General features: G+C 35.9%; 1 protein-coding gene across 1 annotated transcript; it reads right to left on the reverse strand.

Moving 5' to 3' along the window:
• Nucleotides 1-341: 341 nt before the first annotated feature.
• On the reverse strand, nt 342-11135 carry LOC145676133 (uncharacterized). The gene is made up of 3 exons (XM_081747040.1): nt 10785-11135; nt 6827-7063; nt 342-791 (listed from the first exon to the last, which is right to left on the reverse strand). The coding sequence occupies exons 1-3, from the start codon at nt 10830-10832 to the stop codon at nt 438-440; spliced, it is 639 nt and encodes a 212-aa protein (XP_081603166.1). The 5' UTR covers nt 10833-11135; the 3' UTR covers nt 342-437.
• Nucleotides 11136-27394: the final 16259 nt, after the last annotated feature.

Consider the following 27394-nt stretch of genomic DNA (forward strand, 5'->3'; position numbering starts at 1 on the left):
AGACACTGTTAATACCTTAAAGAGCTTTTGAGTTTGAGCTCTCTACGTAAAGTTTATATGAAGTGTCAGCGCGAGAATACCTGAATCGTGATTTTACTACGAGACTTCTAGATAATCAAGAGATCAGGTCTGTTTTATCTGACTCCTTATCGCTCGAAAAACTCAATGAAAATGAGCAAAATATTTTTATACTTTTTACAACACATTAACTTTAACATGTTAAATTATTATCGATAGTGCTACCAGGTGTTTGCACTAATGGAGTAGCGGAGTCATAAATTTATTACTATAGGGAAGGTTTGATTTTTTTCTTAACAGGCATTTAACTCACTGAAACAAGTCAAAATCAGAACGAAATTGTATATTTGTATTTCATGGAAAACTCTGCTACAATTCATCATCGAGTACATTGCTGATCATCTGTTGGATCTCGATCATTACAGCTCTTCGTTTGCGACTGTCCTTAATTTCTGCGAGTTGCTGACCAATAAAAGATCCAAAAAGATCCTAGAACACATGCTACGTGAAGCGTATCTTTCAAGAACCGTTGTCGCCTTTTCGAGGAACTGTAGTTCCTCGCTGTCTTGCCTCTTTCTGCGTGATTTAAAGGAGCCTCTTGGAGTTGCCTTTTCTTGACTGTTTAATCCTGAAGGACCTGCTACAACTTGAGATGACGGTGACACTGGTAACTCACTTGTTTGAGTCATTGTAATTTCAAAGAAATCTCCTGAGTCACTCTCTTCCACGCTGTGGACCACTTCCACATCATTAGTAGAAGCCATGGTACTGTCCTAAAAAAAATAAATAAAAAAAGATAAGTAAAACAATTTACATTTATATCTGTGGTCTAAATTTTCATATAATTTTCTATAAAAAGTATATAGTCAACGACTAGCACCAGTCGTACAGAACACAATTTTCTGATCATTGGCAGTTTTATCAGTCTAATTATTATTAATCCATGACGACTAATCCTAAAAAACATTAGCGTAATAGGCACTGGAGGGACAAAGCCTGCCAGTTTTAAAGAAATGTAATTTTCCTATTTTACATACGGATTATATACTAAAAATTAACAAAAACTGACATTTTCTCTCTGTAGAAAATACAATACAACGGGGCATGGTAAAATGTATGCTCGGTATAACCCACAAAGAAAAGAAACTGACAAGAATGTCAGATATAATTGGAAAATAAAGGATCTGAAATGTTACTGGACAGCACATTTATAGTGAGAATAAATTACGGTAGATGGGCAACAGCAATCCTTTATTCAATATCAAACGACAAGAATTGACCTATAAAACGTACTTATACAATAATGTTATGCCCTTTTGAATTTTTACGTAGTTTTAAGCTCAAAAGAGTACACATACTACAATAAAATTTAGTATTTTCCAAATTTCATGCAAATCTGCGATCGCGACGTTTATACCTGTGTTGACTTCACCTCGTACGTCCCTATAAGTTGATTTGCACATGCTTTTTTAAACATAAGAAATTAATATCAACAGTGCGTCTATTAATTGTTAAGTTTTTAAATTCTAGGTCTATATATTTTTTAAAGTAAAGAAATTCAAATTTGAAATGCAAACATCTCCCGATATTTTATACTCCAAGTCTCTGTACGTTAAGATACTATTAATACTGAAGAGGGAAAAGTACATGACCGGGAATTGAACCCGAGACCTTTGGGTAACCGTCCCAATGCGCTAACCACTGCTCCACCCAGTAGACTCGTTTTCCAACCACACATCTTCCACTCTTGATGTCGATGTTCTGGGTCAGTAACCCGAAGGTCCCGGGTTCGCTCCTCGGTCCAGTCCCATACTTTCCACTTCAGTATTACAAAGAAAAATATAATACTGCAGGGGTTTTCAAACTTCATGCAGTTGGGGCTCCCTTCAAACACTAAAATCTGAACGCGCCTCCCCTGTCAAAAACGAAATGTGTCACCAACATGTGTCCGTAAAAGAAAGACTATTGTTATGATAAACAATGTTTCATGAATTAATCACTAATGGATATATCTCATTAATACAGATGACCTACATCGTACACACTGACTACACCTTCTAATGTTATTAGGCGGTGTTAATAATTATAAATTGTGGTAAGTCAGATATTTATGTTAAAATTGAAAAATACGAGCGGGGAGGGAATTTAATAAAAACCGGCACATTTAAATGTGACCAAAGTCAGTGGGATGTATTGGCTTGTTTCGAATGACAAATATTATTGAATTGAATTGAAAATGCCTTTATTCATGAGGCGAGGTTCAGCCGTAGGCTGCTCTACCACCTAACCTCAACAAAATTACAATCAGGAATGTCACATGAGAATATATATAAAAATATTATACACGTACATATATACCGACAATAAACATATAACGTTTAGTTAACTACAAACTAATATTATATATATATATATATTGAAGAAAACCAATATGAAGTAAGAATATAATAGTTGTTCAGGTACAATAGGCCTAATACTGTCCTCTATACTACAATATGCATACAAAATTGGTTTATTTGCTGCAGGCTAAGGCGTAGGTGTTCAAGCTAAGTTTCTGTTGATGTAAAAGATGATCCTTTACCCTACGTTTGAAGGTCAAGAATCCTTTGCACTCGATTATATCGGAAGGTAATGAATTCCAGGCTCTCACGGCTGAAATAGAGAAGGATTTCGCTGCTTTTGTTAATGTATGCCGCGGGATGTCAAATGTACGGGAACGTTTTGTTTCGTATGGATGGATTTCATTTCGGAACGTCAGCTTACTTTTAAGATATAGGGGGCCATTATTGTGTATGACTATGTATCTGGCAGTACAGATGCAACAAACGCCTCCTTGACATTGTTAGAATGTTGTTTTGATTTAGTAAGGGCAGTATATGTTCACATTTTCGCGTGTTATAGATAAATCTCATGCAGGCATTTTGAACTTTTTGGATTGATATTGACAAGGATTTAGTAATGGCTGGTCCATATACAGAATCACAATAGTCGAACAGTGGAAAAATAAGCGTGTTCACTAAATACAGTTTTGTGTTCTGATTTAGAAAATCATTATATTTGTATAATAATCGCAGAATTGATATTGATTTATTAGATACAGTAGATATATGTCGCTTCCAGTTTAACTCACCATCTAGTATTAATCCGAGATTTTTTACTGAAGGTGAGTAATCTAACGGCGTGTCTCGAATGGAAATATTAATTTGTCCTGTTTCCAATTTCCTAAGGTTTTCTCTTGTTCCCATGACTGTAAATATGCATTTACTTGCGTTTATTTTCAAGGAATTGGACAAGCACCAATCACTAAATATTTCTAAGTCCTCATTGATGAGGGCTGCACTTTGTAAGGCGTGCTCTGGAGACGTGGATAAGCAGAGTTGTGTATCATCCGCGTACAAATGTATTCTAGAGTGTAGCTTTGGTACGTCTGCTGTATATAGACAAAATAGCAGAGGTCCTAGTATTGATCCCTGTGGCACTCCTCTTTGAAGACTGATTCGGTTTGATACTGCAAGTTTAGGATCTCTTAGTACCACTCTTTGTTGCCTATCTGAAAGATATGATCTGAACCACTTGATCGTGTTGGTGGAAAAGTTATAGTATTTCATTTTAGCTAGGAGTAAGTCGTGATGAACTGAATCAAATGCTTTAGTAAGATCTAATAATACCAGAAATGATATCTGGTTGTTATCTAATGCTCGAAAAATGTCGTCAGTGATATGAAGTAGGGCTGTGGCAGTGCTATGGGTATTGCGAAAGCCTGATTGGTGTAGTGGTAAGATATTATTATTAATGACGTAATCATTGAGCTGGTTATGCACAAGTTTCTCCATAACTTTGGACAATATTGGTAATAGGCTAATAGGCCTAAGGTCGTTTAGAGATGATACATTTTGCTTTTTCGCTATAGGCATTACAAAAGCTTCTTTCCAGGATAATGGAAAGGAGCATGTGGTTATGGAATAATTTATTATGTGTGTTAATGGTGATATAATGTGTGGTAAAACAAGTCTAAGCATCTTTCCTGTAATGCCTTCGTGTCCAGCTGCATTTGAATTTAAATGTTTAATAGCGTTCTGAACATCAAAGTTGCTTATATTACGGAGTTCGAATGAATTCATACTTGAACAAAATTTAGTATTGTTATATACAGTTAGGCGGTTTTGAACTGCATTCTCGTCGATATTTCTATCATTACAAATTTCATTCTATCATTAAATCTCGGCACATATTTTGAAATGTCAAGACGGCTTCGATCAATGAAAATAAAGCAAATAAGACTATTTGTGAATGGCGGTAGCACTGTAGAAAAGATTAAAATTCAAGAATCGTCCCAAAAATAATAACAGAAAATTAAGAGAAAGAAAAATTTAGCTAAGATGGCATCGCGAAATTCCAAAGACATTTAAGACGACATACTATTCAACAGAGATAAAGTAGAAGATCGTTAGTGGTCATCTAACAAGCATTATACACGTTTAAGCCAAAGGTGTAACGGTCATCCCTGATTGAATGTGGAACAGATTTTTTTTTTTTTACAGAAATTTACTTACACACTGGATTATTGTTAATTCACTGAAAGTAGAAAAATGTTTTTTTATTTTATTTTTTGTGGATATTATCTCAACAGCGAGGCTATATGGAGACGGGACCTACAGTTTACGATGGAATTCGAACCACTAATCGGGTTTGTATCCGAGGCATTGGGATCCCAACAGGGTTTCAAGCAGCGACCACATGCCAAAGGCGAGCGCTCCAGTCAGTGAGAAAACATGTACCTTTTGCTATAAAGGTGAAATGACTACCAAAACACAAATAGTGATGTTGCGAATTACAATGTTTAAGGTTATGTTTAAGACTAAGTTTGTTCTGACTCATAGAAACTTAACGAACAAATTCCCTTTAGCCACGGCATATCCCCAAAATTTAAGTAGAAAATGGGCAGCCACATCTCAGATATCTCCGTGATTGCCATTTACGCCTCTTGAAGTATTTTGAACTGAACAATTATTTTGTTAAGTTAGGTTTCTCAGTTAGCAACACCTACACCCAACGTGGAGATAACTGATCATAGTTATGAGTTATATTCATTCACTAAATGTAAAGAGGTTTTTCTGAATGCAGTTTAATTTTTGTATCAAAGAAACCTTCGTAATTTGTACAATGCACGCAATCACCACCACCCCCCTCTCTCTCTCTCTCTCCCCCCCAGTTTTCTCCAGCAAAGAAGTAATTTTTAAAGAAGATACCTAGAACCAGAGGCTGAAAACGTGACGAGAAGAAAATAGAAATCGCATTATGAGTTCACTATTTTAAATGGTTTTCTTTAAACGTAAAGGTTATCTGGTTTACTTTCATATTGAAGCAATTGAACCAGTAGTTGGATGAAAAAATTAAACGCCAAATATGAAAAAGTTCTATCTTTGCATGAAACGTTGCTTATTGAATAGATACCTGACAAGTTCAAAGTGAGAAATTATTTATACAATACTCAATTACTTTGTTGCCTTTGACACTGGGAATCTATTCATTGAGAGACTTTTGGGCCTAAAAAACAACTATGGTATTGACATTCATTTTCTTCTTCCAACTACCTACTCACTTACTGTTCCATTACAGAATTCTTTCATTAAAGCTTGTAATCATGCAAAAGTCAACATTTTGTAATTGACAGAAATGGTCACGAATTGCCTCTTTCTGTTAGTTTCATAGTAAGTAGAACATAATAGCTAAATGTCTTTTCGAAGAATGTGGCGAATGTCCTGGAGTGGAAGGATAAGTGCCGCATTTTTAAATATTGATCCTGATAAAAACGAAAATGTTTCGTAGGCTAAATGGAGAAAATAATGATGTATTGAAAACATATTCTGTTTCGTATCATACGTTGCTGGCTTAACTGTTACAACAGTAACTTGTTACGACCATAAAAAGAAAAAGTTCACTGCTACAGAAAAGCGTCCTATGAAATCTCAAATTCTACCGTACTACACGACACGTAGACTTGGATGAAAATTCGGCTCTTATTCATCAAAGTGAAATTCAGAAATTTCACCACTTGTCAAATCTTTTTATCTTCACGGCAAGAATATGGTAATATTATCGAAACTACTGTTAATATTACCTTCATTATCGAAACAACAGACTAGACATGACACACTCTCATTTTCACTTCTAATCATTTCTAATCGGAATTTAATTTAAATCGATCTCCCTTGCATCTCGTACCTGGATGATTAAATCACCAGTCAGGGACTAAATTAACATTCGTGTAGAATCTAATGCTACCCTTTTGACATAACGAAGTTTTCTGTACGAAACTTAACACCGTAAGGACGAAAAAATATGATACTCACGGAATCGATTTCCTCCGAACATGACCTGATTTTCAATAAAAATATCTACTATAGACTAGCAGGGTGACGCAAAAGGTCATAATTAGAAAATGCTGCCACGTAAAATGACTGAAACAAAAGCAGATTTAAACTTTTATGTGGACTCAACGCTCTGCAATAATTATGAATTTAGCACTCTAAATTTTAGCTTTATTTTATTATTTTTTTAACTAAATGGCTAATAACATCTCTCGATCAGAAGAAGAAGCTCTACGAATGCACGGACACAAATGCACACTTTAACTATCCTTATTGTTATTTAGCAGTCTCTTTTGCTCTAAATAGACAAATTATGTTTAGCTAAATGATGTAATCTTAGTCTGTACTATATTCTACAGGCAACTTGAATAAACGATGCATCATAAATATATTATTTTCCTGCAGCACCCACTTCCCCCCTTAAAAAAAAAACTTACATGAACAGATGTTTGATCCGACGTTGACGCCTGAAGATTCGATATGCTTCTTCTCTGCGCCGTATGTTTGTCCAAAAATTGTAGCTGCCTGAAGCACCAAAGAGTGGGATGATATATTTGGTCATAACCAATACCACTCGATATGGACTTTTTCTGTTTACTTTTTTCGGCCATATACTGAGATCGAAGACTATTAATCTTTGCTTTAACCTCTTCTTTGGTTGTTCCAAGTCTGATCTGAAAGAAAATATTTTCTATACATTAGTAAGTGTATATAGTCTTGAAAAAAACAGGATATTGAAAAATAACAATGGTGATAAGTATAACAAATAACTTTAGAGAAAAGGAGTACACTTTCTTTGTTTGTATAATCAATTTGTATTAGTGTTTTCGTTAGCTAAATGTGACTTCCTCGTGAAAATAAATCATAATACATGGCATTTAAAACTACAATCTCGTGTCTTTAAACTGTCGGCCTTTAACTTGGAGCCTTTCGGCAACATGAAGGGTTGTCCTTCTAAATATGTGACGTGTCTTAGCCGGAATTTGAATTTAACGGAAAGTCGGATATATTACTTTCCTTTTTGCACTGAATTTGAATTTATGACTTTTGGGCACCTTAAGCTTGAGCCAGGAGAGGGGAGGAGCAAGGATGTGATAAGGCGACGCACAGTGGGGCGAAAACGCAAAAAGCTGGCCAAAATATAACTATATTCAGATTGAATGAAATTTAGTATTAAGGGGTTATTGCGGTTGCTGATTACGATTCTGCAACTAACGTTGAAAAAAAAAATGGCGGATCCAAATTGGCGGAATAAAATTTGCAAAAGTCAAAAAAGTCGTAGAAATGTTCTCAAAAGTGGCGATAAAGGGGTTATTGAGGTTGCTGATTACGATTCTGCAACTAAAGTTGAAACAACAAAATGGCGGATCCAAAATGGCGGAATAACAAGAATGTCAACATACTTCGTAATTTTCACAATGTATCTTTAACAACTTTCACTTTTTTCACATATTTTGATGAACAATTACTTGTTACTTTCGTTCTTATTTATTAGAAATGTATTATTATTTAAATGACACAAATTATTGGTATTTGATTCGGTTATGATAACTGCAACGGCTTGTCAATATAACATACTGAGCAATAATTAACATCAACAAGCTTCGTAATTGGCACGTTTTGGCAGCTACGTTTTTGTCGACAGCATTAATTAATTTTCAGACTACCATTCTACAAAATATGAACGTGGTGCACGAGGGTGCACATAATGTTTTCAACGCTTTAAGTTAATAAAATATATAAACAATGTGAAAATTTTGCCTGACTTGCGATTCAAATTATAAATTATTAGATTATTATTATTATTTTTTCACTTCATACACTTATTCTACTTACCAGTACGGTATAGGAAAACTTTACAGTTTTAAAAACTATGAACGCGTTCGAAAGTTACAACCGTTTAAACGGACGCGTCACAATTCTTCTATTGTTCTCTACTCATTTGATCTGCTAAAGGGTCTACTTAAGAGTGACTCAGGTAGTCGGAATAAAGTAAAAACCCTATTCTATTTATGGATTTGGGTCCTTCTAACATCACTCTAGCCAACTACATAAAAAATTCCTATATTACAAACTTTCGTTTTTTACTTTTGGCCAGCTTTCTGCGTTTTCGCCCCACTGTGCGACGGCCCTGGCTTTTTAGGTGCCATCCCGGCATTATCCTCATATAATTGGGGAAGACTACGAAAAACAGCGACAATGACCGATCGGCGCAGAGTTCGTGCTTATGCTCGACCTAGCCAACGTCGCTTGGCAGGCAGACACGCTACCCTTTCAACACCGGCTATAATATTTATGATTTGTGTAAGCACGAATACTAAGTAGCATTTGAATACTAAGTAAAAGATTTTTTGATCCAAAAACACAAGAAAATTCGTATGAAACCCAAAAAAGCCCAATGGAAACCGAAAAAGTCTGATTAAACACGAAAAAAATCACATGGGCCCACGTGGGTTGAACTTCGAAAAAAATACCCGAGCAGTATGTCTCCAGTCTGAAGTAGCGCTCAACTTAAAACAACAAAAATTGTAAAGGTTTCAGTATTTTCAATAACAAAATTACAAACAGGCTTCTGTAATATATTGTCCTGTTGGCATCTACAATTTAAATTTTACTGGAACAAGTTAAAAAGAATCACGTATTACTAACTACGGACGAAGTGTATGAGATGCCCGCCACCACAGGCCAAAACTATGAAAATTTGCCAGGGATAAAGAAAGAAGTAAGTTGTTTCTGTGTTGAATAGTATAGTACAAGAGCAAATGCTAGTCATTCTTGCAGAAGTGAATTTTTTCAACGATAGGATACCGACTGAGACTACACGACTTTCTGAGAAGATAAAGAAACATGGCGTACAATAACTTCTCTTGATATAACCCCTACCTAAAATAATTTAGAGTAGGATAAAGAAAACAAAATAACAGCAAACGTACTGATTTTCTATGTTTTGCCTGGCAAAATAAGTGGTGGGCATCTCTTGCAAACTTTTTACTTTGGGCAAGGCAGTGTTATTCTGTCACTGTTAGTACTGTACACATAACATTGCAGAGCGAGCGTTAGCGAGTGAAGGAGGGTTAGAGCTGCGAAGGGCACATTGCTTTCTCTCTTTCGTTCTTGGGATCTCTAAATGTAACTGCGGAAACCGGTTCAGACGAATCGATTATTGTCACTGCCTTGCCTAAAGTAAATACTTGCCTTTTTATGTACTTTTTATTAAATAGCATTATGAAAACTGCTCTAATAAAAGGCCTACGTTTAGCAGGTGTCCAGCTACTTTTTCCTAAAAAATGTTATAATTTTGGTAATTTCTGATCATATTAGGTAAGTTTAGGTTATATTATGTTAGTGTAGAGGTCTAGCATAATCTTCCACAAAATGATAGAATTTGTCTTAGTTCAGGTTAGCTTAGGCCACTTTTCCTGTAAATTTGGTGTTTTTTTTTTTTACATGTTTCTGGACCCCTTCTGCTAAACATACTCCAAACAAAATCGAAAACTCTTTACTTTGGGTGGCACATTACAAGTACTAGTAGTAGTACAGCGGGTTAGAAGCCCCGCAGGACTCGTGTTCTCGAAATCAATTGCACTAATAGTAGAAGAAATATTAATAGTAGTACTAGTAGGGCGGGTTAATATCAGTGCGACCCGAAGTAAATTTGTGCCGTAAAATCTTCACCCGATGCTAACACTTTTACCTCCGGAACTACACCAATCCTAAATTATAATATGTATGATACATCTACATCCCGTCATAAAAATCATTGTACTTTCCTTTACGCACCGTGTTGTTTTCACTACGGAGTTTTCAAGATAGTTTTCAAGTACACACCATAATCTACGATAAAAATAAAGGTTTAGTTACCCATCCGTTTTTTATAAGAATTAGGAAACTGTTAGTACTGTACACATAACATTGCAGAGCGAGCGTTAGCGAGTGAAGGAGGGTCAGAGCTGCGAAGGGCACATTGCTTTCTCTCTTTCGTTCTTGGGATCTCTAAATGTAGTTACCCATCCGTATTTTATAAGAATAAGGAAACTTTACAGGAGAAATGAGGTAAGAAATGATGATTTGGAGACCTTATGTGATGTTTAGGCGTGTGAGTTCGGCAATAAAGTTATGTTTAATACGAGAAAAGATAGGTGGAAGTGGGTACTATTTCAAGACGCGGAAGGTTCTATGATTGAGCAGCATGCCCATTTCATGTCGAGAACAGACGAACTCCTGCGGGGCTTCTACTTGTTCCTACTACTACTATGGATCCGTATAATAAAACTGCACGTTTTAATTTTTTTTTTTTTTTTTTTTTTTTTTTTTTTGGTAGATATGAAACTAGAGAGGCAAAGCCAAGCTATTTTCCAACCTTCTAATTTGTATTTTGAACTTATAGATACATACCTTACGGAGTTTTGATGCAATGTTCTCCAGTGCTATATTTCTTTTCATCTTATTATGATAGTCCGGCGACTTCACGTTATACAAACAATCTTCACTTTCGTATAATGTTATTAATTGTAGCACAGCAGCTCTTTCCCAGACAGCCTTATTACCCGCCTTCTTTTTCTTCCTTGATCTTGAATCTGATTGGTCCTAGACGGATTGAACACAGACTACCTACAAAAATATTGTCTTGAACAAGAATATTTAGAACGTGATCAAAATAAGAATTCTCGAATGGAACTCTTCCATTCAAGAGCATTCGAGAGAAAAGTGACGTCATTTCCATTCGAGACTCTCGTTCTAGACAGTTGTTCAAGATCTCTCGAATCGTGTACGGACGCCTTTAGAAAGAATAAAAGTTTAAGTGAGAATAAAGTTGACTGTTTCACATGTGGCAGCAAGTATTGAGGTTTTCAGAAGAGTAATGAGTAACAAGTTTTTGCCTTTTTCCATTTGTTTTTATTTTTATATTCTTCTTAGAAAACTGCCAATGCAAAACATAAATCACACGAAAAAGTCACTTTACCTCTGAAAAAAGTAACTTTTAGGGACCAACTTGAAAAAAAAAGTAACTTTCAGTGACCAACTTGAAAAAAATAAATTTTAGGTTTCAAAAAAGTTACTCGTTATGAGCTCTTTTCTGCTCAATGAATTTACGTGAAGAAAAATATACTTTACAAAAACGAGCGCCAAATGCGTTACTGCATAAAACTAGACTCAGTCTAAAATATATATAATTCTTACTTCGATCGATCTCTTAATTTCTAAAAACGATTTGACTACACCCTTCTAACGTCCGTCCGTTGATACACCACTTGCAGAGCAGGCTCAAAACCAGCCACAGAGTTTTGGAGGGCCATGAACATGTTACGAGGGGCCAAGTCATTAAACATTCTCTTACAAATACCTAAATTGTGCATTTTGTATTGAAGTCTGGAGGGGACATGAAAAATTTAGGAGGTCCAGGCCCTCCCTTGTCCCCCTCTAGTTGCGAACCTGCTGCAGAGTAGCACTTATCAACTGAGTCTGGTGTAGGCTTATTACTATATTGTCACACATTTCCTCTTAGAGCAGTAAGTAGGTGAATGACCGCTCAAGACGTTGCCAATTTCCGTCATCTGAATCTGTTCATCACTCTCTTTTCTCGAAAACGACCGCGGAGCCCAGGAGGGTAGGTATCAATGGTCTCTTGTCAATTGTTTCGATCAAAACACTGCCCGAAACAAATGAGGTCATGTGGTTCTCCAAGCCGTTTATGAGAACGAAGTCGCTTCGTATTTTGAAGTGAAATAAACAAAATAAGAATATTGCCTTCTTTTTTAAATGCTAAATCTTTTTTAACTTCATGTAATAAATAACCTATATGATACTGATTGTTACAATTGGATTTGGGAGAGTATTCCTTTTTCATCAAGGGGTGTGTGTAAAGAAATTTGGAGGGGTGTTAGGGGGTGTTGGGAGGGCGTAGATTACTCCCTGATTGCACTAGTTATTTTTTCGTTTATTGTATTTGTAAAATGTGAACTTTTAACAATGTCAACTCATTCAAGAGTAGTGATAGGCAGTGGGAATATTTCCGGTGGAAAGAAAAATAAAAAACGGGAACATTCCCGGGTTGTTCTCTTGCATATCAATTTCCGGGAAGGAATTTATTTCCATTTCTTTTTTTATTTTCCAAATTATAAGAAAACTATCACAAATTACTTTATTTTCATTTATTATGATATACTTCTAGGTTTTAAACAATTTGGAGGTTAAAAAAATTAAAATTCGTAGTCTGTATTTTATATAACTAGTCATATGATTTTTTTCTAACAAGGGACATGTTTCGGTTAGAACGCGATGATCGCCTTAAAACTTGGTATACATATACAGGACTAAGTACTGAACACTGTATGCTAAGTCATTACGGTGTAAATCTCGTTTTCCGCCGACAACACCACCTATCCTTCGAAACACTAGCAGTTAAATTCATCGTTATAGGTGCTGAGTGATGATCAGTGTGGCGGGTCAGTGTGTCGTAGTAAGCTCCAATTAGTGTTAGGTCAGTGTGGAATAAATGGGCGGGCTGCTGGCATTAATCTCCTTCATGTAAGTGAAATGTTAAAAGACAAACTAAGGCGCAGATTTATGAATCAAGTATCAGTTGGAGCAGAAGATGAGTGATTTGCAACACTTTGATGCAATTTAATTATCAATGAGTACGAAAATGAATTAGAAATGATCATACTCGTCAGAGATGATAAAGAAAACTGGGCCATATGCAGAGTCCTTCTGGCTTGTGATTAGTACCATACAAAAGCGTTCGACTTACATATGCTTCCTGCAGATGTCGGGCGTTTAGTATGACGCTAATCATTTGTCAAAACGACTTTGCATAAGGCGGATTAAATTTCTAAATGTTATAAACAAATTAGGTTGGGTAACTGCCAGAACACAGATACCCTTAAATTTTGTCAACATTTGCGCTTAAATATGTATGTTCACAATATTTGCATGTCTTTCCTGTTTTTTTTTTAATTTTGCATGTAACATTGCCACACACGACTTTTCTTCCTGCCTATTTCTCGAAATTCCATGCGTGAGTTCACATGTAAAAGAAGTTCGAGTACCTCTTCAGAAATTCGAGTCAGAGAGAGAAGACAGACTGACGTCTATTAAAATGGCAAAATTTGATGCAAATATCTTAGAACTGTTATATATATATAATTATTCCTAGGGTGCTATTCACCAACTCTTGTGTGTCCATAGAGAAGAGGCACGTTAGTCCACAATTGCTCCTTGTGTGAAGATTACTTTGTACATAGTGTTCGTATTTGCTGTGTCAGTTCTTCACTATTACTTTTCAGCTATGTCGCCTGAGTGAAGTAACTATTCTGCATACTCTTTTGTTGTGACGTGACTGATTTCACCTGGAAATGTCCAAATACTGGACCCCTTCTTCATTTTAAGCATGTGTCATCTGATATCGTAAAAACGGTTTAATGCAATGCGATCCATTCCTACGCGATTGTGACTCAAAGCTACTTGTTGGGACCGCCTACCATAGGGTATTGGTGTGTTTCTCAAACTCTTGTTATTTTCCACATAAACCTATCATTGTCATCTCGCCTACTCCTAGGATTACACCCAAGCTCAGTTCCTCAAATTCCCTTTGCTTTAAATTGAACTAGATATAATAATAATAATAATAAACACTTCTGGGCATCTTGCAGTCGTGTGCGTGATTTTCGCTCTTGACGTCTTCATGCTATATAGCTAAGTGTATATGCATGCATATTATAAATTTGCACACAATAGATGCACAATACTGAAAAAAATAAGAGAGCAGAATATATCAGAAGATAATCAGTGAACTTTCTGGTGCCATCATTTAACCTTTGTTATGGCATGCGCTATTCAAAACAAATCATTATGACAATAATTCGTGAACAAATAAATTTATTGGTTTTTGGTGATCTCTTACGAATATCACGAGGCTTTCAGAGCATAACGGAATCAAGTCTTCAGAAAGCTGAGAAAGTGAGAAACCTGTTTGTAGGTACTTTTATGTACACCTTGTCTCAAAAAGGTTGAGCGCATTCTTTATTGGTGTTTTGAGGCAAAAATTTTCTAAGTCCAGCTTCGGGTATCTTCGGGAAAAAGTAAGCCAGGTTCGAACCTCCAAGCCAGCCTTTCAATCGGGAAAAAGTTTGCAGATGTGTTTTTCTTCTTTTAAATATAATAAGACTTGTTACCAAGTGTTTAAAAAAGCAACATTGATTGAAATACTTAATGATACAATATTTCGAAACCTTTTATTAATGTGACCACATGCTTGTTTGTCATTTAGCTCTCTATACGTAATGGAGCATTTAAATACGTTAAAGAATCTTTCCATATGTAAAAGAATGCTCAAAGTTAAGAAATAGAACATAATTATCGCCTGAGTACTAAAATAAAAGTCAAAGTAGAACAGAAACAGCGTTTGTAATGGATATGAATGTCATAATTATCTTGAGATCCGTTATACATCGCTAGAAGCTTAGTTCTCGAAGTCCTTGTGTTAGCTCATTGGTAAGCTGTCGGATTTCAAATCATAAGGTTGTGAGTTCGAATCCCATCTGGGTCAATACTTTTTTTAAAATTATATTTTCCGCAATGCATGAAAAATTATATAAAATAATTACATTAAAATACATAAGTTGTTTATATATAACATAATAATTGCAGAACATAGTAATTATTATGTTTAAAATATAACATCTGAGATAATTTTCACAGTAGGTCGTTATTATATATGAGAATGTTAAATACAAGTTAGGAAAATCGTTTAATAGCAATAAATAAGTTATGTAGTGTATTTATTTGCAGCTATTTGTCATACAGATTTAACTTCTCAATATTCTCATTACAGTATGTTATTTATATTCGTGAAATACAGTATATTCCTACGGATATAGAAAGTGTATAAACAGAGTATCCAAAGTCGTATCCTGCTTCAAAACATAACTTTTCCCGATCCCCTTAACGTCACGGGAAGAAACACAAATTCTCTTTAGAACGGAATGTCGTTACTTAGAGTCTCATTCGAATACGTTGAATATGCTTTTGTGTATTCATCTCTCTCTCTCTCTCTCTTTCGCTTTGTTTATGTGTGTGTGTGTGTGTGTTGCGGAATATCCCAAGTTGAATACAACATTTGCAAAGTATATCATTGTATCGAATACCAGAAATTGAAAGTCGTGTTTCTTCAGGTTAGGTTTGCGTGTTCATGTTAGCTCATTGGTAGAGTACGGACTTGCCACTGAAGAGGTCTTGAGTTCAAAGCCTACAGCTAATTATCATTCTTTTGTTAGTAAGATTGCACAGAAATCGGATACAAGGAGTGGTTTACTTCTAGAAATATTTTCAGAAGCGTTTAGGTAGCCCTGAAAAGGGCTGTTTTCGGGAGTTAAGGCGGGGACATTAATATTGTGTCCAAGACCCTTCTGAATTTATTACACGCTCCATTCTTCTGGGCATGGAATTTGTTACATGGGTGACAAATCTATCTCCTTCCCCTACCTCCAGCCATGCTTCGGAAACAAGATGCCACAGGTCATCCTGAGTTCTTGGTGGATCTGCCTCAGGCCAACTTTCCCTTAGAGTACGCTTCACTTCTGCTCACATATTTTCCATGAGATTGAGGTCTGCTCCACGAGGCGGCCAGTCGAATAAATCAATCTCAGGGTGCCCTGCGAACCATTCCTGAACCACACGGGAATTATGTATTGGCGACTGGTATTGCTGGAACTGAATTACACCATCAGGCTGAAATACTCGTACAGATGGCACCATGATATTACTGATAATGTCTAAGTACTGAGCATTGTCCAGATGTCCTTCAATTCTATGAAGCTGTCCTGCTCCGCGACTGGAAATCCAACCCCAACATAAAATTGATACATGGTCTCTGCAATTGCAAGCAGCCACATATCCATGGTCATATCGGGTGCCTCTCGGACGATACACAAAACGGCGTCCCTCCTTTGATGTTGTGAATATGGATTCATCTGAGAAAACTACGTTTTCCCAATTGAGACCCACATTCGCCTGTGCAAACGCGAGACGGTAAATTTTGTGGTCGTCTGAGAGTTTTTCCTTCACGGCAGCAACACGGCCACGTAACCCAGCATGACGAAGCCTTCGCAGAGCTGTATGCTTACTACCAGGAAAGAGAGAAGCTTCCCTTATCTGTCTAGACGTCCTTAGTGGGTCTAACCGGGGTTCGTTTACTAATCTCGCATCTTGGGCTTCGGTTGACACATGCCGACGACCAGGAGATCGTAAATTACCAGTCTGACCTGTAGCACCATATTTCCGAATCCATTGCCTTCCTGTAGAGGCCGGGACACCTACTCGCCTGCTAGCTGCAGTTGCAGAATAACCTTCCAACTCCCATAAAGTAATTACTGCTGTACGTCTATCCATAGTTACCAATGTTCCGAGCTGTGAGAAGAAAGCAATAGATAAAAGCTAGTACCTGACGTGTGATTGGTTACTTGCACGACACGCCTATTGTGGGGAACAGCGTTGCCAGATCTAGCATAATGATGCTAGATCTAGCATAATTTGCATGTCTCTATCACCTAGCATCTTGCTTTTAGCATCCTGCCCAAATCTAGCACAATTTCAGCAAGTTATCAAAAAGCCGTAAAACCTGGAGAAGTTAATCGTGGGAAGAAAAAGAACAGCAGAAATGTATCCTCTTCCATTGATTCATACACTCGGTAAACCATACAGGCAGTCTTATTTTCCTAAGTAAGTTCGGAACGGCTTTGGGCTTTTTTTTTTTTTTGTGGCTCCACCCAGGGTTTTCTAATCCTTTAACTCCGAGGCATGGGCGGAGCTATGGGGGCCATTCTCCCCCCAACTTTTTGACTTCACCATCTTTACTTCTGACTTCATGATCATATTTATTCCTGAAATGACAGCTCCGAGACCGACCAAAAATCTGCCGCCTCCCCCAGCAGACGATTCCCAACTCCGCTTATGCTGCGAAGTAATTTTCTTTCAAAATATGTAAACAAAAACTTTGCATTCATTTATACGATATATACGCCATTGAGTTTGGCAACGACTGCAGTAATTTAGTTGAGTTAAAATTTTGGTGCGTGAAGTATTGAGTTCTATCCATGCATTCTTGCTCTCTGTGTATTTTAAGTTACGTTATCGTATCTCAACTTTGTTTTTTTTTTTTTTAACTCCTGAATTAGTAATTATGAGGATCTAGCATAATTTGACCGAATCTAGCATAAGTTCGATCAGGTTTTGGAATAATTCCGAGCTGTGAGTCTGGCAACGCTGGTGGCGAACGACTTGGTCAACGACTCGCGAAAGAAATCTGAAAATGGTGCGCCGTAATAATAATAATAAAAACAGTTTTTATAAAGGAATATTAATACATACGAAAAGCTGTTTAATGAATGAATTGTTATACTGACTTTACACGTATAAAAACATATACCATATACCAAACAGATTGAGCGATATGATTATAGCTGTTTTGAGACGAACACTTTCGAAGTCCAACTTCGGGTGTCTTCGGAAAACAGTAAACTAAAGCTGCTGGTTCGGACCTCCAAAGCCAACCTTAGTAATCGGGAAAAGATGTACAGATATGTTTTTCCTTCTGTTAAATATAATAAGACATGTTGAAATGGTATTAAGTGTAGAAAAAAGTAACATTGATTGAAATACTTAATGATACAATATTTCGAGACTATGTATTCACACTCTCGTTTCGTCATTGTGATCTCCATACGGAAAAGAGCATTTACGTATGAGCTCAGTTATATTTCAGAAGCAGCTTCCGAAAAGCGGTCATGTTAGCTCAGTGGTACACCACCGAGCGTTTAAATCGTGAGTTCGATACCCGTTCAGGTGAGATTCCTTTATGATATTCTACTTTCCTCAATGCATGAAAATTATGTAAAATAGTTACATTACAATTCATCAGTTGTATATATATTTTCATATCATCAGTTGTATATATCAGTTGAATATATATATTCATATCATTTCACGACATAAGTAATTCTTATCTTTAAAATATAACATCTGAGGTATTCACAGAACTTCGGTGTGTTATGTGTGAATATTGAATACAAATTTAAAAAATCGTGTAATAGCAATTAATAAGTTATGTAATACAGTGGACTCTTTTTAATTCGAAGTCCAAGGGGACACGAAAACAACTTCGAATTATCCAAAATTCGAATTACCCAACAACATTTCTTTTCACATATATAACAACAAACAAACCGTGCATCAAAAACATATTCACATGGTGTAGACTATACCTTTAAAGCAGCTTATTATTTGCGTGATCGAATACCGCAAACTAGCCACAAAATAACTGATACAAACGACATTGACTCCACATAATTCAAACTACGTGTATAATGGAAAATATATTTACGTATAACACTACAACATACATTGAATAGCCCAAACAATTAAACACTAGTAACAATTTGAATATTCTGTTCTCACTTTTAAGAAGTCGTAAACCTCATTTGCTTAAATTTCATTGTTTTTGTACGGTCAATAAATCTTGAATTTCATGTATTGCGTGGAATACGATATTAATAACATTTGGTTGACTTTATCAATAATTCGTCTTAAAATGTCAACCAATTCTGAAACAAGATGAGATTGGCACACGTTCTCTATCTTTACTTCTTTTCCAACTCACCTTCATCTTTATCATTACATAAATTTTCTATTTATTTTTTGTATTACTCTTGGGTGCATCTGGATAACTGAAAACACGTTAAAACTGTATTTCTTTGTTTACATCTGTCCAACATTAAAAATTTTCAACTGTATTTACTTCGAATTATCCAAAACATAGGTTCAAAAGTTCGATTTATCCATGATTTTTTATTATTGTTTTCAATACAGTTTTAAAGGGGAATGGACTTTTGTTCGAATTACCCAATATTTCGAATTACCCAAGTTCGAATTAACGAGACTCCACTGTATATTTATTTGCAGCTACTTTCATCGCAGATAACTTCTCAATATTCGCATTACAGCATTTAGGTAGAGCATATCGAAAATCGGATCGTGGTTCAAGACAAAAAACTAGCTAGCCCCAAACTGTCACGTAAGAAATTCACGAATCGCAAAAGTAAAGTGAAGAGATTGAGAGCGGTAATTCCTTAATCGCTCTCTCTCAACTCTCTCTTATCTGCATTTATACATATAAAAGTGTATGTATGTATGTTCCATCATAACTCATGTATGCCTAGAGCAGGGTTTCTCAACCTGGGAGTCGCGGCCCCTAGGGGATCGCGAAGATAGGCGGAAGAGATAAATATAGTTAGAATCTAATACCAGAAATTATTTTTAAATATTATTTTTAATTTTGTTCTGATAGGCATACTTTTATTTTTTATACACACTGTAAAGAACAATAAAAAATAAGTCTACTGAACATTTTCAAAGGGTGTAGAATTCGTGTTACTATTTGGTTCAAAGTCTCTTGTCGTCGCGAATTCTGTCGAGAAATTTGAAGCTTAAAATATACAAAACGATAATCATGCCTGTTGTTCTGTATGGTTGCGAAACATGGTCGCTTACTCTGAGGGAAGAACATAGACTGAAAGTATTTGAGAACAAGATCCTTAGACGAATATTCGGACCCAAGAGGAACGGGAATGGGGAATGGCGGAAACTTCATAACGAGGAACTACATAATTTATACGGTTACCCAACATTGTTAGGGTCGTCAAGTCTAGGAGGCTTAGGTGGGCAGGTCAGGTAGCTAGAATGGAAGAAAGTAGAAACGCTTTGAAAGTCTTGACCGGAAGACCAAACGGAAAACGACCATTAGGAAGACCTAGGGGCAGATGGGAGGACAACATTAAGATGGATCTCGCTGAGATAAGAATACAAAGTAGAAACTGGATCCAATTGGCTAAGGATAGAAGTCAGTGTAGAGCTTTTGTGAACGCGGCATTGAACCTCCGGGTTCCATAGGCCATAGAGTTAGTTAGTTAGTAGAGTTGTTTAAAAATGAATTTAAATCAAAGAGGTATGATATAAAACTAATGAGAACTGTATATACAATTAAATAAATACAATTAAAATTAAAATTAAATACAATTAAAATTAAAACCTAATGAGATACCTAAGCATGGTGTAATTTCACTAGTGCAGCAACGCCCGGTTCAATCTTCATGACGAATATTATCAAGCCATTTTCAACTGATAAGCGATTTCTTATCTTTGTTTTAATGTTTACCATAAAAAAAAACACTTTCGCACAAGTACGATATAGCAAATGGAATTATTACTTTTAAAGCAGCAATCACCAGACCAGGATATTTTTCTCTCCTCATCAAGCAGAACTTGTCCAAGTCTTCGTTACAGAAAACCAGTTGCAAAGACTTGTCGCATGATCATTCTATTATTTGGTCAAGAAGTTGTGGGCTTAGATCGGATACGTTAATGGCCTCTTCAATGAAGGAGTTTAACATCCATCTTGAACCAGCACCTTCGTCGTTGGGAATATAGATATTACAGTTACTGTATCCACTGTCAGTGCCGGGCGCCGAAAAGAGGGGCCACACATTTCGGAGGAAGTGTGTTACTCAAGTTAGGAAAGTGCATGTGCACATGTGTAAAATAGAAGGAAAAACGTAATAAAATGTGCTCAAAATTAAGGAAAGGTATTGTTTATTTTGAAAATGTTATTGAGCTTCGTGCCAACCATGGTGGCGCTTCGTAGCTAGTCTGTCGACGTCACTCATATATACGGTGACATCGTACTATACTCTCGCCCCGGGCAATGATTTTCCATGGCACTGTTCACTATAAACAAAAAAATGGATTCTACTATTATAGAAATAGGTATGTTAAAAATCCCACACAAGCTTATTATAAAACAAATTATAAAAGGGTCGCTGGCAAGAGCGTATGATAAAAGGGGATCGTGATAGGAATTAGATTGAGAACCACTGGCCTAGAGTAATTTTAACCACATTTCTTATAGTTTCAAAAAGAGTGCTGTCGGGTTACCTATGGTGAATGGGAGGGGGATACATATAAAAGATTGCTAGAAAATGATCGATATTAGATTCATAGTTTTCGGGGTCGCTTAGATAAATAGTGAGACTTTCAATTACGCTTAACTCCGATTAAGCTCTCATTAGCAGGGATGGGCACGAACGACTTTTCTTTGAAACTCGACTCGACTCGAAACAGACATCTTTGAGGTCTACTCTTGGACTCGGCGCGAAAAATATCTTCCAACTCGACTCGGATTAGAGTCAAGTCCAACCAAAACGAGCCAAATCCTGTGTGTAGTCCTACCTAGACAATAATTATTCTATCATCAATTATACTACTGTTACTACAAATAATAATAATAATAATAATAATAATAATATTATTATGACAACACCGTGTACAAACATGAACGATAGATGGTTAGTAAAGGAATACTAAAAGCTAGTTGACTGCCGACGTCGGTAGTCATGAAGTTTACAAGGCAAGGACATCGTTCATTACCCTAAGCTGTAAGCGTCGGTGGACTACAGATGGTCAACTATTAAACTCTCGCCAGAAATTGGTGGCCCCGCAGCGACGATCCGTGATGGCCCAAGTTCCATTTTGAAAACTTTACTACCAGCGGCTGAGACGCGATGAAACGCCAACGAACCACAAAATTACTCTCCCAAAATATGTTAAAATGCCTATATGTGTGATTTGTTTATGTTTAGGCGAAACAAAAAAACACAAAACAAATACCCCGGGGTGGACGCGAACCATCAATATTACGATTACTAGGCACGTGTTCTTCTGACTTCCCCACGGAAACGATCATAAAAAGCTTGGTTGTTGAAGGATAAATCATTGACGTCTTAATTTAGCCAATCAGACAAACCCCTACATCTCGAGTTCTAGGAGGTCATACCGTGAACCGTTTCAGATTTATTGCTTTCTGGTGGAGTACTATCCATGCGCAAAATTTGGGCATAATAGCCGACATGCATCTTCGGTGCCTCTTATCTTTAGTACAATTTTAACCAGAGATGGTGTGGGTCAATGAAAATTTGATCCACGACCCACCATGACCCACTATGACCCACCAACCAAATGACCCATTGGCCCACTCTGACCCATCAACCATCGTGATCCACTCTGACCCACCACCAACTATGAACCACTCTGAACCATTGCGACCAACTCCGACCCACCAAAACCCATCGACATCAACTCTGACCGATGACCCACGTCCTCCTCTCCATTGACTAAAGAGATTACACTTGTAATAAAACAAGACTGTGAAATTATCACTTATCGGAGTTTGAATTTCTACCGTCATTGGCTCAAGCACCTCTTTGTTACAATACTGGTGGGTCTGACCTTTACGATATATAATGGCAAAGTGTTTCTCATCTTCCGAATTAAAATGAATTTAAATTTATCATATGTAATTATTTCTTTGTTGCCTTACAGACACATTTCAGTAGAAAATAGGGTGAAATTTAAAAGTTTCGAATCAAGGAAAAGTAGACCAACGTAAAAAAAAAAAAAAAAAGAGAGAGAGAGAGAGAGAGAGAGAGAAACTAATTTTCTATATAATTAAGCATGCCGTACTAATTGAAAATGCCCATGTAATTAAGTTTAGAATACAAATTTTATGGCCATTTTTCTCTAACTTTATGGCTTGATTGCCTTATGCTCGGAACGCTCCATTAAACACCAGCTTCAGCAATTATAAATAGAAAGCAGTGGGTATAAAATTCAATAAGAACTTTAGTTTGCATTACTCAATTTTATTCTCAACTAATATCAATTGTTTTCGATTATTTTTACAAATCAACCCACTACCAATTTCCAATATATAGAAAATGCACCCCCGTCCCCCCGCTCATAAAAGACAATTTTAAAAAATGCTAGGGCATATTCTCTTTATTTTTAATAAAGAGTTATATGCTGAATTTCAGCTCTCAGTTGAACGGCTTGTGAGATACTAAATTTTTCGCAAAAAGTCGGACTTCTACTCCCCCTAAGGATATGTATTATAATGAAAGTGACACGCGTATGACAACTTCCCAGTTGGGATTGGAGCCTGATTATATACCAAACGTCAATTCATTTGACTTTGCAATTTGACCGTGATGATTACGCAGACATAGTTACTTTCAATTTTTTATGATGCATATCCTTATTTCATATGTTACAGATGATTCAAAAATATTTTTTCAAGCAGTTAGCTCCTCTAGAATCTCACAGGCTGCATCCCAAAATCCAACTCCTACTATCCTATGACAATCCAAAAGTGACTGAACTTTTTTATTAGGAACAAATGACAAAAGAAAAATGGAGATCTTGAAAGTAAAATGTAGAAAAGCTCGGTGCCCCCAATAACTCCATATTTCTCCGCCCCTTCATTCCGAACTTAAAAATAAAACTTAATTCGAATATGGTTAATTAGTGAATTTATTACAGTTAAATTCCACTCACTACATGCTACAGCTACAACTATGTAAGAAAAAATAACAACTGTGAAACATGTTCTGAATTACTATTACATTTCTTACGCTATTATTAAACATATTAGAATAGTAAAAGAGGATTGTTCGTGAAATAGTATATTTGCTCATGATTTTTAACTTTTTCATACGGAAAAAATTAAAATATTATTCAAGTTTTAAAATTTGCACTCTGCAAATATGTTGCCCTCTAGGCAATGGGACTAATGTGGACTAATGGGAAATGCTGCACTGTTAGCGGCGCTGAAAACTTACGATTCGATTCTAATATCGGTTGATTTCGATATCTTTATGTCGCTACCACCCTGGGTGCTAATGGGAGCTTAATTGGACTTGAATTGAAAGTAGAGCTATTCACCTAAGCGACCACGAAACTATGGATTCAATAATAATATCGACCCGTTTCTAGCATTTTTGATATGTATCCCGACAGTACTCTTTTTCCAGACTGTAAGAAATATAGTAAAAATTGCTCTAGATATATCAGAATTATGTTGAAACACACACATAAATCCACTTTTATATTCTGTATAAATAGAGAGAGAGTGAGCGAGCGAGCGAGCGAGAGAGGGCGACTCAAGGCATCACAACTCCACATTGCAAAAGCATATATCAGGAATTGAATTGAAAATATATGTAAAGACTTTCTGCTGTGACATGCTTCATAAGGACAATTCCAGTCTGCTCACGTGACCTTTGGGGTTCATGAATTTTTTTGCGAGCGTTCCGACTTTGGATTCTCTGTTTATACCCTCTGTTTATGCATCGAATAACTTTTCAAGAACATAAATGACATTCTATATTATGAATGTTGAGAATTACTCTCTATATGACAAATAGCTGCAAATAAATACACTACATGATATATTTATTGCTATTGAACGAGTTTCTTATGTTGTATTTACATACTCATATATAATACCGACCTACTGTGAAAATTATATCAGATGTTATATTTTAAACATAATAATTACTATGTTCTGCAATTATTATGTTATATATAAACAACTTATGTATTTTAATGTAATTATTTTATATAATTTTTCATGCATTGCTGAAAATATAATTTAAAAAAAAGTATTGACCCAGATGGGATTCGAACTCACAACCTTATGATTTGAAATCCGACAGCTTACCAATGAGCTAACACAAGGACTTCGAGAACTAAGCTTCTAGCGATGTATAACGGATCTCAAGATAATTATGACATTCATATCCATTACAAACGCTGTTTCTGTTCTACTTTGACTTTTATTTTAGTACTCAGGCGATAATTATGTTCTATTTCTTAACTTTGAGCATTCTTTTACATATGGAAAGATTCTTTAACGTATTTAAATGCTCCATTACGTATAGAGAGCTAAATGACAAACAAGCATGTGGTCACATTAATAAAAGGTTTCGAAATATTGTATCATTAAGTATTTCAATCAATGTTGCTTTTTTAAACACTTGGTAACAAGTCTTATTATATTTAAAAGAAGAAAAACACATCTGCAAACTTTTTCCCGATTGCAAAGGCTGGCTTGGAGGTTCGAACCTGGCTTACTTTTTCCCGAAGATACCCGAAGCTGGACTTAGAAAATTTTTGCCTCAAAACACCAACAAAGAATGCGCTCAACCTTTTTGAGACAAGGTGTACATGGTTAGAACCAAAACTTTTTTATTCAAAAGGCATTTACAATATCTTCATATAAATCTATAAACAATAAAAGGAACTTCAATTAAATATCTCAAACATGAATTGCATCTAAAAGGAACAAAAACCAAAGTACTTGATTCTTTTTTGCTCTCAATGCACCATATATGACATACAACAAATACTCAAAATATTTATATGAAAAAACCTATATTGATATCTATATGGACAATTCTAGAGAGTTCTGTATTTAGTTAATAATAGCCTGTGATATATATTTAGAATTTCACTCTCCTAAGAGTAGTGTGAATAAAATAAAGCCGTCTAAGATGTTAAAGCTAGCTAAAGCAACTGCAGGATAGAATATGCATATTATGTAATGCCTCTGAACATTTATTTCACATTATATCCCATCGTCTTACTTAGCCAACGGGATAGAAGAATAGAATGAGAATACTAAAAATGCAATACAATCAAATAAAATAATGCCATTTAAAAGGTCAAACTTCGAAGATTCAAAATAACATTTACATACATTTCGATAGACTAATTTTTTTATTTCTTTTTTTATTTTACAATCCAAACATATTTCACATAAAACGTTCAATTTCTATGGCCTCATCATTATCATTCCCACTACCAAGTTGTAATTAATGTACAATAATATATTTTGCTATGAAGCCGAGTGCGTATCTGTTGCACGTTAATATTTTTTCAATAAGCGTATTGTTTTACTCTGCGACTAGTTTAAATCAATTTCAGTCTATAAAGTTAGTACAATGTAAAACTTTACAATTACTGTTTCTACTAATACAGACAACTCCTTCTTAAAACACGAAGATTTACTTTTCACATTCCAAATAATCACACAGCTACATTTGTTGTCCTCTTGTGAATAATTATTTATATCTCCACTAAGAATCTCTCTCTCTCTGACTTAACGATGGGCGTGAGTGATCTACACGGATACTCATAGTCACAGAGTAGAGGACACCGCATCCAATCTTCTTCCAACTTTCTTTTAAAGTACTCTTTTGAAAAACTGCTGTCACGCATGTTATTGAGATACATGCAATACTGTCCATGGTATCCATTCCGAAATTCCTCACTGCTTGAAAGAAAGGAAAAAGATATAATTCACATTTTGAGTACAAAAGTAATATGATACATAGAATTTAATATTTTCAAAAAATTAAGTATTAGAAAATTGAATCTACTTTGCATTACATCACATGAGATTTATTAAGCAATGTAATTCAGGCACTCCTGGAGCCACATATCAATGTTTATTCTATCACTACATTGATCACTAGAACATGGCTATGAGGGACAGGAAAACACAGCGGTAGAGCATTTACCTCTGGTGCATAGGGTCCTTGGTTCCATCCCCGACCAAGTAACCTTGTCGTGGAGAACATCGTGTCCCTGGGTTTTCTCGGGATACTCCCATTTCCTCCTATAAAAAACGTTTTAGTGAGCGGTATAGTAGTAGAAAATGCATTGATAAAAGGCCAAGAGAGGACCTAAAATAAATTGCTGTTATGAATCTCAAGTCCTAAGATGCAACAGAGGCATTTTTTCACTATCAGGTAGTTCAAAAGTAGTGAGCCTTTTGCACAAAAGATGGTGTGAGTATCCCTAATCTCAGATTATATGAGTCTCAGCGAGTAAGGCTTAACATCATTCGTTAGCCGACGGTTGAAGGAAGTATATGGAAAATGTATCGAAATTCTCGCATTCACACGTAAGATATGTCGTGAAAATATGTGTGTTTTCGGCAAAGCTGCATTACATCTTACGATTTTATTGCGATAAAGATATAAATGCTGCGAAGGTCGGCAGCGAAATTAATGTAGTTTATGAACAAGATACGTTGAAAACAGCAAAAACACAATTCA

The sequence above is a fragment of the Thermobia domestica genome, chromosome 18 (assembly GCF_964235325.1).
Source record: "Thermobia domestica chromosome 18, izTheDome1.hap1.1, whole genome shotgun sequence".
Taxonomy (NCBI): domain Eukaryota; kingdom Metazoa; phylum Arthropoda; class Insecta; order Zygentoma; family Lepismatidae; genus Thermobia; species Thermobia domestica.

Coding starts and splice junctions, on each gene's coding strand:
- LOC145676133 (XM_081747040.1), bottom strand. CDS start 10,832: ATGAAAAGAAATATAGCACTGGAGAACATTGCATCAAAACTCCGTAAG. Junction 7,064..10,784: donor TTGCATCAAAACTCCGTAAG/GTATGTATCTAT, acceptor ATTTTCTTTCAG/ATCAGACTTGGAACAACCAA. Junction 792..6,826: donor CGGATCAAACATCTGTTCAT/GTAAGTTTTTTT, acceptor TATTTTTTTTAG/GACAGTACCATGGCTTCTAC.